We start from the raw sequence: 17,901 nt of genomic DNA, 5'->3' as shown, positions 1-17,901 counted from the left end.
TTGCAGTGTTTCAGAGAAAGGATCAAAGTGACACGCTAATTATTCATGCCTCCCGGGACAGTGGTTCTCAACTTTGGCAGCACATTTGAATCACTTGGGAAGCTTTAAGATATCCTGATACCCAGGCAACACCCTTAAGCAATTATATCCAAATCTCTGAGAGTGGGGCACAGACATCTGGATTATTTAAAGCTCCCCAGGTGATCCCAATTCACACCACGGGTGAGTCCAATGCTCTGGACTCTTGGAAATGCCCCTGTAACCAATTATTATCTACACTCCCCTTAATAGTTGCCTTCACTGATGTTTGATTTTCATAGTGGACCCCCAGCTTGCATACAGGGCTGAACTAAAAAAAAAAGTTCCATATGAAGAACATAAACTGGCAAAACTTGCAGATGAGGCCAATATGTACTATTTTTTTCTGATGTCTTCCATAGTCCTATAGTAATCCATTTGATAAATACTTCAAGAAATTACTGCCAGGAAAAAGTTCCTTTCTCTAGAAAAATGATATACTTGATGAGAACACAAATGTCCACTACGTTTGCCCTCTTTGCTTTTATGACCAGGAAGCTCACAGATAAATTTATTATTTACTTATGGTAACAAACTCATGCCTTATTGCTTTTTCACCGAATTGGTTTGCAATTTCTTTTTAATTTCTTATTTAAAGTATTATATATCATTTTTGGAAATCATATATATTACTGGAAGTGCTATCAATTTCGTAAAAGAGATGGAACTGATATTAGGTTTTAGGATGTGGGTGGGAGGTCTAGTGCTAGTGTTACTAACCCATAAGAGCTTGCTCTTGCAGGTAGAGGTTGGGATAGGAGGGTGGAACCTTCCATCCATAGGGTATATTATGGCTTACAGAGCACTTGGGTATGTGTTACCCCTTTGCTCTTCATAGTGACTGTGTTGGGTAGGCATGAGGGCTCTTTTGATCCCCATTTTACAAATAAGAAAATGAGGTCCAGAAATGTTGAGGGATTGCCTCAAGTTTGACAGTTAGCAAGCTTTCAGAGTCCTAGCCAGGGCACTGTCCCCACTGTATGGGTTTTTGCCTGGGAAAGTGCTATTCACTCATGGGAGCCAGGGAGGTGGCAGGGGAAGTGAGACTATGAAGCTCCAAGTTTTCAGAGGGAGAAACTCCAGAGCCTAACAATGGTGCCCCTGTAGCCTGGATATTGTAGTTTAAAGGCCTTTAGTCTTGCTCTTCAGGGACAACGATCTCAGCCTGGGCTCTGCACTGTGAGTGGGTGTGCCTGGCTGCACTAGGCTGTCTTTCACAATCCTTTAGAGGAGGTGTCCCAATAACTGCTTTGTAGCTTGGGGTCTATAGGCATCTGATGACCGAAAACCAGCTGGCACACAACTGGAACCAGTGTCACCATCAAACCCAATTCTCTAATGTGTCCATGGGCTTCCCAAAGGTGGAGCTTTCTTTAGAGTCTTACAGGTTCTTCTGGCTTAAAGGACAGAAACATTTCCTAAACGACTCGATAAGCTCACCAGAGTACTTGATATTACTCTTTTTGGGTTAACTAGTTAGTTTAGATTTGGCTTCTAGTTTAGTCCCAGTGTTGCCACTTTCAAGCTGGCCTGTAACAGAGGCCCAGTGATAATGAGATAACGCCACTGAACCTGCCATCCAACTGTTAGAAATGACTGTTTAAAACACGTCCACATCGATCTCTCACAAGTTAACTCTATAATGGGCATACATTTCGAAGAAAGGCATCAAATCTATCATCATCTCATTTCATCTAAACTGTGCATGGCACATCATGAGGTGGGGAAGGGGCAGGAGCAATGGTCCCTCTGCCCCCGGAGTAGGAGTGAGTGGAGGTGTTGTCAAGGCAGGATGAGGTCTTAGGGAAGTAAATCCGTAACTAAGAAAATAAAGTGAAAGACAAAGGAGGGGAAGGAAGGAGATTCCAAGTAGGGACAATGACAAAAGGAAGATGGAGAGGCAGAGATGATGAGTGAAGGGAAGACGGGAGGAAGGGAGAAGGAAGGGGGTGTGTTCTTGTTTGACTGTGAGATGGATTTATGGGCTCAGTTGGGACATTAGCTGTTCTGCCCAAGCTAGAAGCCTCTCAGCAGTGTTGCAAAGTGCTGTATTTAGTTTATTTCTGGACAGGTTCTGTCCAGGCCACATGCACAGTGAGCTGTACCATTCTCTCTTTGTTCTTAAGAAAAAGTGATATGTCCCTTCAGGAACCTGGGAGCAAGGATCCGGGAACTCTAACCCTCTTTAAGCATTGTTCTGGAGCAAAAGAACGAGCTGGGAATAAAGCATTACATCTGGTAACAATCCTGAGTAAATGTACTCCTTCCTTATAAGGTACTGAGTTCCGTGTCGTGGAGGCATTCACACAGATGTTAAATAACCACTTGTCAATGATGTTAGAGGGAAGATTCAGACAGCTACGGCCAGGACCTAACATTAGAGGGAAGAAGCATGGTTCTGCGTAGGGGGAGCAGGGTGGTTGCCCAGTACAGGGGTAGGGGCAGAGGTTGGGGACGGGCCTATACTGTTGGTGGATGGTTGTATAGAAGGAAAGGCACTACCCACTAGTTACCTTCTCCCTAAGTCTCACAGCCTTGTTTTCACAATGCTTCCTCTTTTTAAATATATATATTAAACCCATAATCATAAACTACCGACATGTCAATCTGTCACCTTGAAAGAAATTGTTGATAAGGCACCACTCTAGAAAATGTGTTCAGGAAACAACCTCTCACCAGCTGCATTTTCTAGATTCAAGCATTACTATTTTTTTTAAATTCAGTTCTTTTATTGTTACTATTTTTTCACATTTTTGATTCAAGCATCACTTTTCATCACCTCGCTTCTCTTGTTCAACCATCTGAGAATTTCTTACTATCTAAAACAGTACTGTCCAATAGAAATATAATGAGTTGCATAAGTAATTGAAAACTCTCTTGTCACATTAAAAATAAGTAAAAACAAATAGAGGGAATTAATTTTAATAGTGTTTCGTTTAACCCAACATATCCAAAACAATTTCACTTCAACATGGAATCAATATAAAAGTATTAATGAGGAATTTTGCATTCTGTGTTTGTACTAAGTCCTTGGAATCCAACGTGTACTTTACATGCACGGCACATTAATTTGGACGAACCACATTCAGTGTGTTTGGCAGCCCCATGTGGCTACTGGCTACTGTGTTGGGCAGCAGAGGTCTACCAGATCAACCTGAATCTCTCTGCCCGGTTCTGATAATCCAGCCTTGTGCCCAATGGTGCTCCCACTGCTCGCGCACGCAGAACCACTGGGCCAGCCCAGCTTCTCTCTTCACACTCCCTTGAATGCACTGTGCTTACTCATCTTCCATACGCCTGTTTATTGGTATCCCTCCTCCTGTTCTTTCCTAATTCTTAAAGGTCTGGTCCATTTGCAGCAATACAGTGCTTAAAATAAGTGTCACACAAACTCTTAATCAATTAGATACTACCCTGCTTTGGTCACTATTGCTTAACCTACATTTCTTCTCTCTTACTAGATTTTAAACTCATTAGGCAGAGGATATGTTTTACATTTCTTAGTATAGCCACTGGTGTCTAGATCCCTCGTTAATGCTCAACCTACTGATTGGCTCATTGAGGAAGTCAAACCACTGCTCAAAAGCCAACATGTTTTTATTCTCTCTTTATTGCTGTAGATACAGGCATTTCTTAGTGCAGCTTGAGTTCAAATTGTCTTCTCTTACACGGTAGCCAGTTAGGAACTCAAGCATCCTCTAAATTACAAAGGAATGGAGACCTGTTTATCTTGAAACTAACCGAAGTAACTGTACACTTTTGGACATTTTGAGTTGGCAGCCAACATGTCCAGAAGTTAACCTTCAACCAGTGTGATGACTCCTATCATTTAATGAAGTTCATCTCTCACAACACCATCTTGCAATTTAGGGATTCTGCCACCAGATGGTGATGGGGCATTTTGGTCACGGTTACACAATCTAGACTATAAGACATCTGCCAAATAGTCTTAGTTTAATGATGATATTTACCAAAAGCATTGTTAAAAAATTTATAAGGATTCTTTGGTACCTTCATTCATAATTTACTAACTATGACTAATAGTGGCTTTAATATCTCTCCCAGATAATCGTTAGATACAACTTTCTAATTTTGAAGCTTATCTTAAAGTCAAATTACTTCCGGACTTAATAACGTTCTGGAACTTTTGTTGGACATGAAAACCCCTTGCAAGCTCTCCATGCAGGCAATCACAGGAGCCTGGGCCGTGAGGACACCTCTTTTCGACAGTCTTTAGCTTCCTCAAAACCATCCCCTCTGTTAAAAAGGTAGGGGGGCAGGTGGGTGAGGGGAATAAAAGGGCAGCCCTAACAAGTCTATTACATCAGCAGAAGGGAATTTTCAACTTTAGTCTAAGGCATCAACTTAACTTATATATACATACATATATATATATATATATATATATATATATATATATATATATGTATGTATATATTTTTTAAAGAGAAAACCAGTACCAAAATAAAACAAACAAGTGCACGTTCAAACAAGAGCTTGAACTCCCAAAGTTCCCTTCTATAGAATTGTTACAATTGAAGTTTTTAAGAGACTGTGGCAAGGATTTGAAGGAGGTTTCTGAATAATACTTTAATTGGTTTCTAACCTCCCCTCAACTTCTACTTTTGACATTTAGTCTTCTCAATGTCAACATGTCGAGGTGGGAAAAGGGACCATGTTCTGTGCCACTTAGCCGCCCTGGGTCACAGCAAAGTCCTCTGGCCTGACCAAAAGGATGACACCTGCACCTGAGAACTGACCTCGGGTTTGGGGTTCTCAACATCAGGAAAGACACTTCCCTTTTATGTTCCTCATTAGCTGTAGAATGTCCCCTTTCCTTATGTTCTAGGCATGGATATCCATGAGCTCGTCTGTAAGTTTCAAGAAAATCCTTACAAACTCCATTCCAGGTATTCATCTTAACACATTCCTCTTTGTGGAGCTGTCCAATACATCCCCTGAGAGTGCTCCCCAATCCAGGCACACCTAGACACGTTCCAGAAAACTCTGGGCTCACCAGTTGTCATTAAATAGGATGCCTCAAATTCTCATTCATTCTCCTCCCCAAACCAGCAAGCAAAATCTTCATATTGATTTCCTAAACTTAGGATATATATAACATTAGGCACTGAAAGTCTATGTCGCTCCCCGCCCCAAATTCCTATGCTGAAATGTTAACCCCCAGCGAGATGACATGTGGAGGGGGCGCCTTTGGAAGAAGTTAGGTCCTGAGGGTGGAGCGCACGCGAACGGAATTAGTGTCCTAATAGGAAGACAGCTTGCTTCCTGTCTCTGTCTCGTCCCCCATGTAAGGATACAAGGAGAAGATGGTTATCTGCAAACCAGAATGTGGGCTCTCACCAGACACTGGATCTGCTGGTTCCTTGAACTTGGACTTCCAGCCTCCAGGACTGTGGGAAAGAAGTGTTTGTTGTTTAAGCCACCCAGTCTATGACTATTTGTTATGGCAGCCTGAACTAAGACAAATGGGAAGACCTAAGAAACAAACTTAATTGAAAATTCCCAGTGCACTTATAGAATGAAGTGCCTTCCTCTGGCTTAAAGATGCCAGACAACATTGCTGCTGACCGTCCACTGTCATTTCATGCCGGCCTCTGTCTTTGCACGCTGCGTACCAGCACTCAGATCCACGAACCACCGAGCTCTTTCCTGTCTCCGTGGTTTCTCTCTTGAACATTCTCCTCCCCTCCCCTTTCAGGTCCCAGAAAAAATGTTGTTTTGTCAGTCTGCTCTGATAACCATTCCTAAAGGAAACCCCTTGCCAGCTCTGCCCAATCACTGTTTATCCCGCTACCTTGTTTGTTACCTTCCTAGCCTTTATCACTACCTGAAATTAGGTTCTTCATGATGCGGTTACTTGTTTATTCTCTCTGTCCCCCTCCTAGCACAGAAACTCTAGGAAGGCAGGAGCTTATGGTCTTGTTCACCATAGTATCTTGTCAATATCAAGCACAGAGTAGGTATTCAGTCAATATTTGTTGAACCGCTTACTCATATTGTGACTTTCAAGTTCTTTTTCCACAAACCATGTGAGCAGTACTACAAACCAGGAAGAGCTAGCCCAGAAGAGTTTCTCTGTTCTCATTTTTTTCCTACCTCCACTTCTGAGGAAGGCCTGCAATGAGAAGGCTTCAGGACAAGGAGGTAGGGAGGAGAATCATGGACTTCAGTTTTCTGAGGTTTAACTTTAGTGTCACATTAGATTTGTTAAGTGTCCCCAGTCACACACACCCATGAGTATTGCTGGGTTAGTTGCCACAAGTTATTTCTTCCTGGGGCTCCTTCAACTCTGATTTCCCACAACTCTTCCTAAAGACTGGGGTTTTGAGGGTTTGGACTCTGGAGACAGAGAGACTGAATTCCAAAGCTTGGCTCTGCCACTCACCAGCCATATGACCTTAGACTCCTCAAGCTCCAATGTCTTCATGTCTAAAATGGTTATGACAGTAGTACCTACCTGACAGGGTGGTGATCAGACCACCTGGATCATTCAGACAAAGGAGTCCCAAAGTGCATGCACAGAGCACCCCACAAACAGTTATTATCCCACCCCACCTTCCAGGCTCAGCCCCTCCCTTTGGTAACTTTCTATCTTTATGTTTCTGTCTTCACCTCAGGGTATCTGCAGAGTTCTGGAACACAGAAAGCCAGGCAGTGCACACTGCTCTCAAATTATCAGAGCTTGTGTTCTGGACAGAAGGAGAGAACCTCCTCCCTCCTTTGTGATAAATATATCTCTCATAATCCAGCCTGCGACTGGACAAGATATACCAACTCAACTCATTGGGTGTTTTGTTGGACTTGGATAAATGGGGCTCACTCCAGGCATGTAACAGTTTGCAGAATGCTAGCAAATAAAACCTATCAAAGCACGAGAAGGAGGACATTTTAGAAGGGTTCTGTGCAATACCAATCTTAATGTGAGGTATGAAGCAATGGCCCCCCTACCCTTTAACTACAAGGCAATGAGCACTGTGGCCTCTCTCTCCTGCATGTGCAAAGTGATGGATGTTCCGAGCTCCACTGAGCTCAGTGATTGCTAAGGGTGTAATGGTTACACAAAGGGTTTTTGCTTAACATACCTGCCAAACTGCATTTTAGACTTGAAACAGAAAGACATAAAAATATACTATCTTATGGAAAATCACAGCATGGTTTCTTCCATATACTTGGTTTATTAATCACCTGCAAATTTATCTCGGAAAAACAAATCAACCTGGTGGCAATGGCAGGGGGTTCAAAAGAAACAGTTCACTGGCAACTTGTCTCAGGCAACCTAATTCCGCACTGGTTTATGCCTCAGTTTCCCCACACAAAAAATGGGGATCAGGAGATCTTAAAAGAGTGACAAATTAGTAATCAAGCTAACCGAAAACAGGGCCCTTGTAAAGCCAGGGAACAATTAGCACCCAGCGTTATCTTGGCGCATTGGATTGCACATCCTGTCCTGCTTCCCCAGCCGGCTGGCAAGCCGAGGATGGCCCTCCCCGGACAGTTACCTTCACAAATTGCACATCGCTGAGGATGTGCACTGAGTAGTCGGGAGTGTAGAGGTTGTTGCTGCTGCTGCACAGCTGGGTGTTGCTCCCCCCAAAGTCACTGCGCTCGCGGTTTGGAGACTCAGAGCGGTTCAACCCGCTGCAGCGAGAAGGGGACCGGTTTACTGCAGACAGTGAGGGAGAGGTGAGGGAGAAAAGGCAAGGAGAGGCGGGTGGGGAGAAAAGACAGGAGAACAGAAAGAGCGATGGGGAGAGGGAGGGGGAGAGAGAGAGAGAGAAAGAGAGAGAGAGAGAGAGAGAGAGGTGTTGTTTACTAAGGGCCCACAGGACTTCTAGGCGGTGGTAGAACCAGGCCCTCACCCTTCCCGTCAGAGCCCAGATGCTCAGTTTGTTACAGGAACTCATGGCTCCACTCTGCGCAGGCTTCTCCTGCTCCCCACAACGTCCACCAGGGAAGGGCTGGGGCAGAGGGGTCCACAGCCTTTCTCAGTTCTGGTCTTTGGGTTAAGTGCTGGAGATGAGGACCGAGCTGTGAGCGTGGTTAGCTACTCCAAAGCATGAGATCCTCTATCAGGATATAATATCTGTTCACGAACCTTATTTTACAAAGGCAAAGGCCTTGGGTTTGACAGCACATAGAACCAACCCTTGCCACGGTGAGCCATTTTGGCAGGGATAACTCAGGTCTGCCCTAACACTGGCAGGACACTGGACAAACGGAGACCCACAGACCTATTCAATCACATGGGTACCTATTCAAATCACATGAATAAACTGTTAAAATCTGTTCTATCCTTGTCCTTGACAACTATACCTTCATAATATAACATAACTGTAACGTAACGTAACGCAATGTAACATAACATAACATAACATAACATAACATAACATAACATAACATAACCTGGAAGGCCAACTCCAACTCCTTAGAGTTTTCTGCTAAAATATAAAACATAAAACAGGGTTGTATGGAGACAAATGGCCCCTACCCTAGGGGCTTCCCAGCCTCCTTATCTGCCCCCCCGGTGTCCCCACCGGGAGGTTTAGGTGAGGAATTTCAGGATTCTGTATCTGAAATGTGGTCCCGAAGGAAGAACAAGGGCTCTCAGTGGGCACATCTCTTTGGTCCTATGAACTCCTCACCTACATGGAGGGCTGGGACTAAGAAGGACTAAACGGGGGTCCTCTGAAGTGTGTCTAGGGCAGGATTCCCTCTAGGCCTAAGTGGGGGTGGGGGAACAGAATACTGGAATAACCCCCAGGACTTCTGTCAAAGGCATCTCAATGTTCAGAGTCAGTTTTGTTTTGTTTTGTTTTGCTTTTTTGTTTTTTTTTAACCACTTTCAAGAAACATTCCTAGGGAAAGTTCAATTAAGACCACATCACTTGGTTTCAAAATGGATTGTGTGAACTATCTTCCCCAGATCAATGGAAGAGAGGGTCTTGTGGTGACCCTAGCAGAATCTCAACCGCAGAATAAACCTGAAGGAGAGACTGTCAAGCCCCCTCCACCCCTCTGCTTCCCAACAAATGCCACTCTGCATTTCTTCCCAGAAAGGGGAGGGTGTGCCATCAGCCTCTCTTGACACAGATTTAGTTCAGGGGCTCAAATGCAGAGTCCACTTCCTCAGAGATTCCGCTCCTTGTTCTTCTAGGGCAGGACCTCGGGAATTTAATTCTGTCTCCTGAGATAATGGTGCCATCAATCAAGATAATTGATTAGCATGTATTTGGAGCTGAGTCCTTGAGGGTTGATGGTCTGTTTAGCTGCAAGCTGTTATTGTTGTCTGGCAAACTAGTGCAAAGGGTAAAATAACAATAGGCTGAATCATTTTTTCTCATTAGAGCCATAACAATTGCTGCCTTGATAGGATTATAGAATTGAGGATTTTATTTCCAGCCTCCCCTTCTCAGTAAGTGCCCTTTACATATATTCTGTCACTTATGCCAGGAACCTGGGGGGTGCCCTTGACTCCTGCCGCTCCCCAGTCCCACACCAGGCCCTCTCACCTCTACTACTTCTGACATAATAAGCCCTTGGGCATCTATGTCTGTCCCCACTCAAGTCCCATTTACCTGGACTGCAGTCCCATCTCTCCGCTTATAAGCTTATGATCACCTCAGCTGCCAGAAGCACATTAAATAAGCTTTCTTTTATTTAGTCTGAATAAAATCTGAATTCCTTGCTTCATCCCTAATGTCCCCCATGACCTGACTCCCGATTTCCTGTCTGGTCTCATCTTGGGAACTCTCTTCCCCTCCCCTGCTTGCTCTGCTCCTCTCAACCATGCAAGTGTTCCCCTTTCCTCACCACCTCAGAGGATGGCATTTCTACTGCCCACCCTGCCCCTTTCACCCCCACCCCCACTGCTTGGCTCTCAGTCATTAGGTCTCAGCTGAAAGCCAACTTCTCTGAAGACTTTGGCTGAACTGAGGTTTCCCGTTTTCTTCTATCACTGTCCCTTGTTCATTCCTTCAAAGTACTTTTCACACATTTTAATTCATTATGTGTTTGTACTTGTTACGTCTACTCAGTTCAGTGCTAAATTCCATGAAGGCAAAGACCTGGTCTTTTCTGGTCATTGTTGTACACCCAGTACCTAGCACTGTGCCTGGCCTAGAGTAGGTGCTCAATAAAAATGTACAGAATAAATGAATCAGCACCTAAGGGTCCACTGAAGAGGTTTTATTTAGAATCTAAATTTTGTTTAAAAAAAGATTTCAGAGCTCTCAAATCATCCTGGATTAGAAAGCCTTTCCTTTGCAACTTAAAGCCATTCTGGGGAAGTTGACTTCTCCAAGAAGCTAGGGGTGGATAGAAGGACACTCCAAAACTGTAGCTGGAGAGAGTCAGAGAGTGGGCAGTGAGAATCCAGGGTACCAAGAGGCCTCAGGCTTTGGCCCAGTAACTCGAGGAAGAGGTCACAGGGAAAATGAGGACTTTGTCTGTTTAATAAAAGCATGTAAAACCAGGAATCCTGGACTCAGGTCTCTAGGGCCCTACCTATCCACTGGCTGATGGCAGGCCAGACCCCCCTCCACAGTGACCAAGGACTGAGAAGGACAGTGGTGGTGCCACAAAGAACAGAGCAAAGCACCCAGGTGATTAGGCAGAAAAATATGCATTTCATTTCTCGTTCTGGCCTCTTGAAAACAAGCTGATGGGTTCTGGTGTGGACAGACCCTCTGTGGCTTTTCTGGGGTGGTGGCTGCTAAGTAAGTCGATGGTGCTTCCTCAGGGGAGCTGCTGTGGAAAAGCAGGGCCAGCAGTCCTGCAGGAGGGGGGCTTCTTTGTCGTGTGCGTGGAGTGTGGAAAACCCTACCCTGACCTGGTGGTCAAGTACCCTACCCTACCTTACCTCAAGTCCATTTGGAACAAGGGGACAGAGTGTGAGCAGGGCTGTGCATGCAGCTTCCCTGAGAAATAACCATCTCTCCCCGATAACCATCCACTTTGCCTGGTGGGACACAGGCTTGACATACCCCACATTTGCTGTTCCACAGCCTCATCCCTTATATCACAATCCCAGGCACATTCCAGAAGGATGGCAGAGAAACACAGGCCCATCTATGTACTAGACCACTTCCACCCATAGAAGGCTCTGCCTGAACCACATTCACACTGTTGGACACAGGGGCCACCACTATATCCCCGTTCCCCCCAGGGCTCTTGTCCTCACTGCCACTCTGCTGTCACTCACAGGGACCACACGTCACATGCAAGCAAGATCGCAGTTGGGCTAGGAGGAGAAACATGTTTTGTTTTGTTTTTTAAAGTCAGAACAATGCTATTGAAGGTTTATTCAAAATCCCAAAGGATTCCCAACACCAAAAGATACAACTGTCTTACAAGGGTCAGGCCTATAAAAGCAATTTTTAAAAGGAAAAGAGCCCTCATTTCATGACAAAGAAAGTCCCAGCTCATCTGAGTGTTGTGCAAGATCAATGTTTTCGTGTCCCAGAGCCTGACATTCCTCAATAGGTAGGATGCTGATGACTCGGCATCTTGGTAATTGTGCACATACACTCAGAGGTTTCTGAGCAAGGGGAATGGAAATGCTTTTAATAAAAAAAAAGAGAAGAAATCAGTAACAGACGAGTGTCCCAGCAGCATGGCAAACTAGTTCAAGTTGTATAATTCCCCTTGGCATTTCCTAAGAGCAGGGGCCCAGTTGGGGGAGTAAAGAGGAAAATCCTAACTACAGTCAGAGAGGTCTAAGAGGGGACTGATCAAACAGTGATCATAAAACTGACCACAGAATCCCTCAACAGGAGGGAACAGCCAACATATCCCTTGTTCACTGTTGCTATTATATTACACCCTCGAGCTGGCCCTGGAGAGACTGGGCGGTGGGGAGCAGGGTTTTCTGCTCTAGACTCCTAAGTGCTGGGGAGAAGTGTGATAGACCTCATTCCTACAGCCCTTTCATGGTAAGTCTACAAGGGATATCTGTCCTAGATAGTAAGCTAGAGTTATTGAGGTTGGGTGGAGAAGGCCCTGGGGTAAAATTGGGTGTGGGGTTGGAGAGGGGGCAGAAGAGGACTTTACACTGTAACTGGGGCTGGATGGAATCTCCTCTGCACCGATAGATGGGGCCCCATGACTCTATACACAGCTCTGGGACACTTGCCTCACTCATGACACCTGTACCTGGAGCAGAACCCATGATACAGAAGAATACCCCACTTCCCTTTTCAGTCTGGGGATCCAAGGGGAAAGTAGGCTTCAGTGGCTTCCTGCTTCTATCTTTTGGAGCATCAGTGAGGGGCAAGGGGGAACAGCCCTCTTTGGTCATGGTCACTGTGCCATGGGCCATCTGTGTTCCCCAGACTGGATGGGGAGCTTAATTACATAGACCTAGAATAGTACAAACTAGGAATATTAAAATTCATCATTCTGGGGTAATATTCAACATCAGACAACCAAATGCCAAAAGCTCTCTGTCAGAGCTATAATGTGAACTCTGCAAATCAGCCCGAGTTAGGAGCCCAGATGAACTCGCTCACATTACATGGAGCTTTAATGGTTCCCAAATGTTTACTACACAAAAGCCAAACCAAAGGAATATTTCCACTTACCACATTTCACAAAGTAAAAGGATTATTTTTAGAGACTCCCTATATATTCTGGGAGGAAACTGTCCCCATCGATCTCAAAGCGCATTTCAGATGGTCAGTTGAACACTGAAAAAGACTCCTTGCTTCTGACCTCTCTCCTGCCTCTGTGCTTTTGTGGATTTGGAAGGATTGTCATGGGGAACTCAAAATCATCTCCCCTGGGGAAATAAAAAATGGATGACTCTGGGGAGAGGGAATGGTAACTGCAATGGAGCCGTGTACTCTCAGTGGGTTGATCAGAAGTTTACTTTTTAAATGAAAGCACCTGCAAAGCTGGCTAACTATATCACGCACTAGAAGCAATGTACAAAACCACTCCGCTCTCCTTATTTCAAACCTAAAGTTCAAATAGAAAGAAACTGCTATGGACAATGGTGGCAATATTTGGCACAGGGACTGGTGGCCTCCATCCACTGTGAGCACCATAATTCATTAGCACAACTGCTTTCAAAATGCTAATAAGTCACAGCCCTCTAGGCGGCACAAAATGCCCATGTTCAGAGGGGCAGCCAGGTCCAGACAATAAGAGAGCGGGACCTAGAAGACTTGGATTCCATACATCACCGGGTGCTCATCAAGACAAGTGCATTCCTTGATCCCCATCACCTATTTCCCTCTTTCCTTCACCCCTTCCCCTCTGTTAACCATCAGCTGAACTGTTCTCTATAGTTAAGAGTCTGTTTCTTGATTTGTCTCTTTTCCCTTTGCTCATTTGTTGTTTCTTAAATGCCACGTGTCACCATATTGTACGCCTGAAACTAATATAGCACTGTGCATTAACTACACTCGGATTTAAAATAAGAAAGAATTTTGCAATACATACCCGTATATATCACATACATCTTAAACTTACACAATGTTGTATGTCAATTATGTCTCAATAAAACTGGAAACTTTTTTCTTTTTTTGAGTATAGCTGACACACAGTTATACTGGTTTCAGGTGTACAACTCAGTTTATATCTGATGACAAGTTTATATCTGATGCTGTGTTCACAAGGGTAGCCACCATCTGTCTCATTACATCACTATCACACTATCACTGACTGCATGCGAGTATGCTCTGCCTTTGATTCCTGTAACTTATTCTTTCCAGTTGGAAACTTTGGTTAAGAATAAAAAACAATTGGAAAAATTTGAAAAAAATAAACGTAAAATTAAAAAATAGAGAGAGATTTGGATTCCAGTCCTCACCCTTCCACCTCGTCACCACACCTGTGATACTGATCGATGGCTTAAAGTTTTCGGAGCCTGTTTCCTTATCTGTTGTTTTCCAACAATAATTCCTTCGCATCTCCTACGGTGGTTGTGGGGATCAAATAAAATGATAGAGTTCTTTTTAAACTTAAAGGCCCTATTGATTTCCACGATTTCTCAACTCCTCTGTGTAAGATGGGGGTAAGACGTAATATATGTAAATAACTGTATCTGGATCATAAATCAAGTATGGGGCCAGGCAAAAGGGGACTGGATGAAAGGAGGTGAGGAGGAAAGAATCAAAGGAGAAGCAAGGCACCCATGACTTTTCTTTCCTCTTCCTGCACTGTCACTGCTCCACTCTGCAGAGGTAAACCGAAGGTTGGAAGAAGCTGGCCATGCTGTGTGGCCTGCCAGTTTCCTTTGGGTTGAACAGCCAGTCATGGAAAATGAGGCGGGATGGTTAAAAGAGCTCTCAGGGGCAGATGGCACGAACGAGGGTTGCATTAGAAGTAGCAACAGCTCCTGAGGGGGTGTGTGTCACACAGCAGGAACGAATCACCCTCATCTTGGTCTGACAACTGGTTTACCATCAAGTTTTTCATAATAAATATCAATGAACTAGAGTGAACCTTCCTTTAACCGGAAAGTTAAAATGAACTGGCTTGTCTGGTTAACTGAGGGTTATTTAAAAGGAGACTACAATGTTGCTTTGATCCTATTTGGTTGAAAAATGTGCATCTTCCGTTTCAGCTGAAACTTCATAACACACTCTTCATTTGCTGAGACTCCCTGAGTGTGAAGGATCTTGAAGGTCCATGATGTGGTCATTTCTAATTGTGCCGGCAGGCAGAAGCAGACCAGTTAGCTGGTGAAGGCACCAGCCCGGCATCCCACATCGACTGAGCTGGCCTATGGTCATCATGAAGGCATGAGCTCTCACAAAGTGAGAAAAATTTTATTTCTTGGTGGAAGATCACCATTAAGTGAGAGAGGAAACCTTGGTGAAATCTGAGAAGGTGACTGACTTGTCTTGTACAGATAAACATGGGAACCAGATGATTTTTGATGGGAAAAATGTGATTTGGGAGAAAGCAGGAGTCAACATAAATATTTCTGAAATTGCAAACTTGGGGGCTTGGGGTGTCAGGGCATACATAGCCTTTTTGAAAGTTGAGGGTCTACTGTACAGATAGCAAAACATAACTGGATTCTTGATGACTGAGGTTATGATAAGGCCTCAGAATCATACTGTAGCATTGGGATAAGGGAGACAGATGTGGAGGATACAGGGAACTGGACTGTGTTTTCACATTCTAACTTTTAACAAGTAAATTCTTGGTTTCGTCATTACTTACTCCATGAGCCTAAGAGAGCAACCTCTCGAGATGAAAACAATACAAACACTTAATTGCTTATTTAGATGTATTACATTCTACTCAGTCCTTGAGTTACTATATAGTTCTGTGAGGAGCTGCTTGACCCAGTTAAAAAGAAACCCAGCATCTTTTATTTAATTAACAACAGAGGTTAAACCTAATGAAAAGTTGTTTTGAAAGTTTTACACATATTCTTTGTATGAGTAAGGCCAGAGAGAATATGGTCACTACTGGGTAACATTATGAGGAGGAGGAGGAGGATGGGTTAGCTAAAGGCAGAGACCACATAGAACAAAAGGTGGAGGAAAAACAGGTAGTAATAAAGAACAGTATTCCATTGTCTCTATTTCGCTCCTGCTGCACTCCTCATCTTCCATTTTGCAGTCAGACAAATGACAGGAAAGCTCACACCATCTCTCAGCCCATCATTTCTCCCTGTACACACACAAAGACATCCCGGGGAGCTGAACCCAAGTGTCACCATTGAACCAGCAATCCCTGGGCTGTATGTGCAAATGAGTGTTACCTGTGTGGCGTGCTATGCCTTAGTCATGGCCGTGCCTGCTGGGAGAGACTAGTTCTCTCACAGGATGGTGACAGAGACCAAAGGCCTCCTGCGAACCCTACAGGATCTACGGATACCCGAAACACCCATGCATGTTTACCTGGGGAGCCCGCCAGAGAGTCCCCTCTGCTGAAGGCGAAGGTACGAGACACAGAGACAGGCACTAAAGAGTCAAGGGCCAAGGATTTGTGAGATGCAAAAGGGAAGATAAACATAAAAGAAAGACAAAGAGCAAAGTGTGTAAGTCATGCTGTTCTTAAATCTTCACAACGTTACATTTCTCCGCTTCTGAAAACAGGGAAATTGCATCCTCTCACAAAGTCACTCTCCAGAAGGAGGAACATAAAACAGAGTTTGTTGAAAGTCTTCTGAAAAGATGTGCAGTAATCTTAGAGGGAATGAGACCTGTCAAGAACAGGCAGTGTCCTGGCAGGGACTGTGTGTATGCGGCATTCTCTCTGAGCCAGCAAATGCACTGGGCGTCCAGCACCGCATCAGCACCAGGCTCTCCCAACTGCCAGACCTGTGGGAAGGCTAAAAGCAAAGTGCACGCTCCTACAAGGGGCGGCCTTAAGGAAGCGGAATCCTCCTGCCTCAGGCTCCTAGGAGCTCCTCGGTGGTCACAGCACTGGGGAAAATGGTGCATTGCTAGGTCTAGGGGTGTTTCTGTCTGGGAATCTGTCTTCCGTGTTCTTACACGATTATTCTGAGAGCCCCCTTCCTTGGGGACTAAATGAAATCAGTCTGCAGGTAACAGCACACCGAAACATGCAACTTCTGTAGCCTTATCTGCTGCACCAGATGATTTTACTGAAATTACCCATATACGCAGGGGAGTGGGAGAGCTTTATACCTACCTAATAATCATTTACTCTAACACCAGATGTCGAAGAATATTGGCTCCTAATGTAGTGAGACATACTGGAATAAGAAACTCCATAGTCTCAAGAAGCATCCTAGAGCTTCCTGGGCTGCAAATTAAATGTATACTCCACCAAACAGGTGGGAGACAGTATATCCCTGCCTACCTCACCCTGTGGGCAGCCGTTCCCTCTACCCTGAGCTCAAGCCTGGTTCCTTCAGAGTTCTAGGCTCACTGTGGTCCTCCTGGGTTCTTGGCAATCAGACCCAAGATAGACGAGACAGTGCTGGCTGTGTTCCCTTTGCCCTACACAGGAAAACCAGGGGGACTTACTCATAACCTCAAGTTCAATTCCGAGGCATAGGTCCCAGGACAAGTGCTCTGGCAAATCTGTAATCCCATTTATCTCCTTCAAAGGCTAATAAAGCTACAGGCTGGCTTTGAGGACAGGGGTAGTTTGCTAGACCAAGACCCTAGAAGAATTTACTGCCTTAAGCTCTCCTTTGATTTCAGGTTGACGTTCTTGGCCAGTGAAAGATGCCAGGTGGCTGGATCCCTGGGCTGAGGACGCATCTGGGACAACTGTGAGGTGTGGAGGCCCTGGCAGATATTTCACACTGGGGAGGGCTTGGGGGGGTGGACAACAGAAAATATTTCCATACCCATACTGCTAATTCGATTTCTTTTTCCTTCTGAAGATTTATAAAGATGCTCAGAAGTGAGGCGAGGGAAAGAGTTTAATGCTACTTTTTAGTTAACCAGTTTTGAAGGAGAGGTCAGTGTTGCAAGTTTACTCCTGTCTCACTTATAAAATGGAAGGATTTTGATAGAAAGAACTAGAGACAGGAAGAAAGGGAGGGAGGAAACCAGATAACATCTTTCTACTACTTCTAATATATACATGTGTATATATATATATACACACATATATTTTTTAAGAAAAGCCATTCAAATTAGGTGGGCTGGGAAGTCTCATGTAGCTCTTTGTTTCCACCTCCTTTGGTCTTCTGAAAGAGCCAGAACAAGGCCAACAGAGGTAAGTAACATTTAGAATCCTAGGAATTACTCCACTTTGAGCAATCCCTAATATGATGGATGGAAATCTTTAAAGAACCAAGATTTACCTGGTCCTCTAGCCCATCCCTCACCCATCCAGAGTTCTTGTTCTAAGATGATGAGCTTC

The 17,901-nt window shown here is 44.5% G+C and overlaps 1 protein-coding gene across 4 annotated transcripts in view; it reads right to left on the bottom strand.

The window, feature by feature from the left end:
- The window catches only part of CNNM1 (cyclin and CBS domain divalent metal cation transport mediator 1), a 58,576-nt gene that overhangs the window by 6,567 nt on the left and 34,108 nt on the right, over positions 1–17,901 (bottom strand). For 2 of the 4 annotated variants that reach the window (XM_042907942.1, XM_042907944.1), the window contains exons 7-8: positions 15,957–16,019; positions 7,599–7,762 (exon numbers count right to left, since the gene is read on the bottom strand). In XM_042907942.1, the coding sequence (XP_042763876.1) occupies positions 7,599–7,762; positions 15,957–16,019 (227 nt within the window). The remainder of the gene's footprint in view (positions 1–7,598; positions 7,763–15,956; positions 16,020–17,901) is intronic. The other 2 variants (XM_042907943.1, XM_042907945.1) reach the window with 1 other exon arrangement.

The sequence above is a fragment of the Panthera leo genome, chromosome D2 (assembly GCF_018350215.1).
Source record: "Panthera leo isolate Ple1 chromosome D2, P.leo_Ple1_pat1.1, whole genome shotgun sequence".
NCBI classification, from domain to species: Eukaryota; Metazoa; Chordata; class Mammalia; order Carnivora; family Felidae; genus Panthera; species Panthera leo.
The sequence above is the reverse complement of the archived record's forward strand: the minus strand, read 5'-3'. Positions and strand labels throughout refer to the sequence as shown.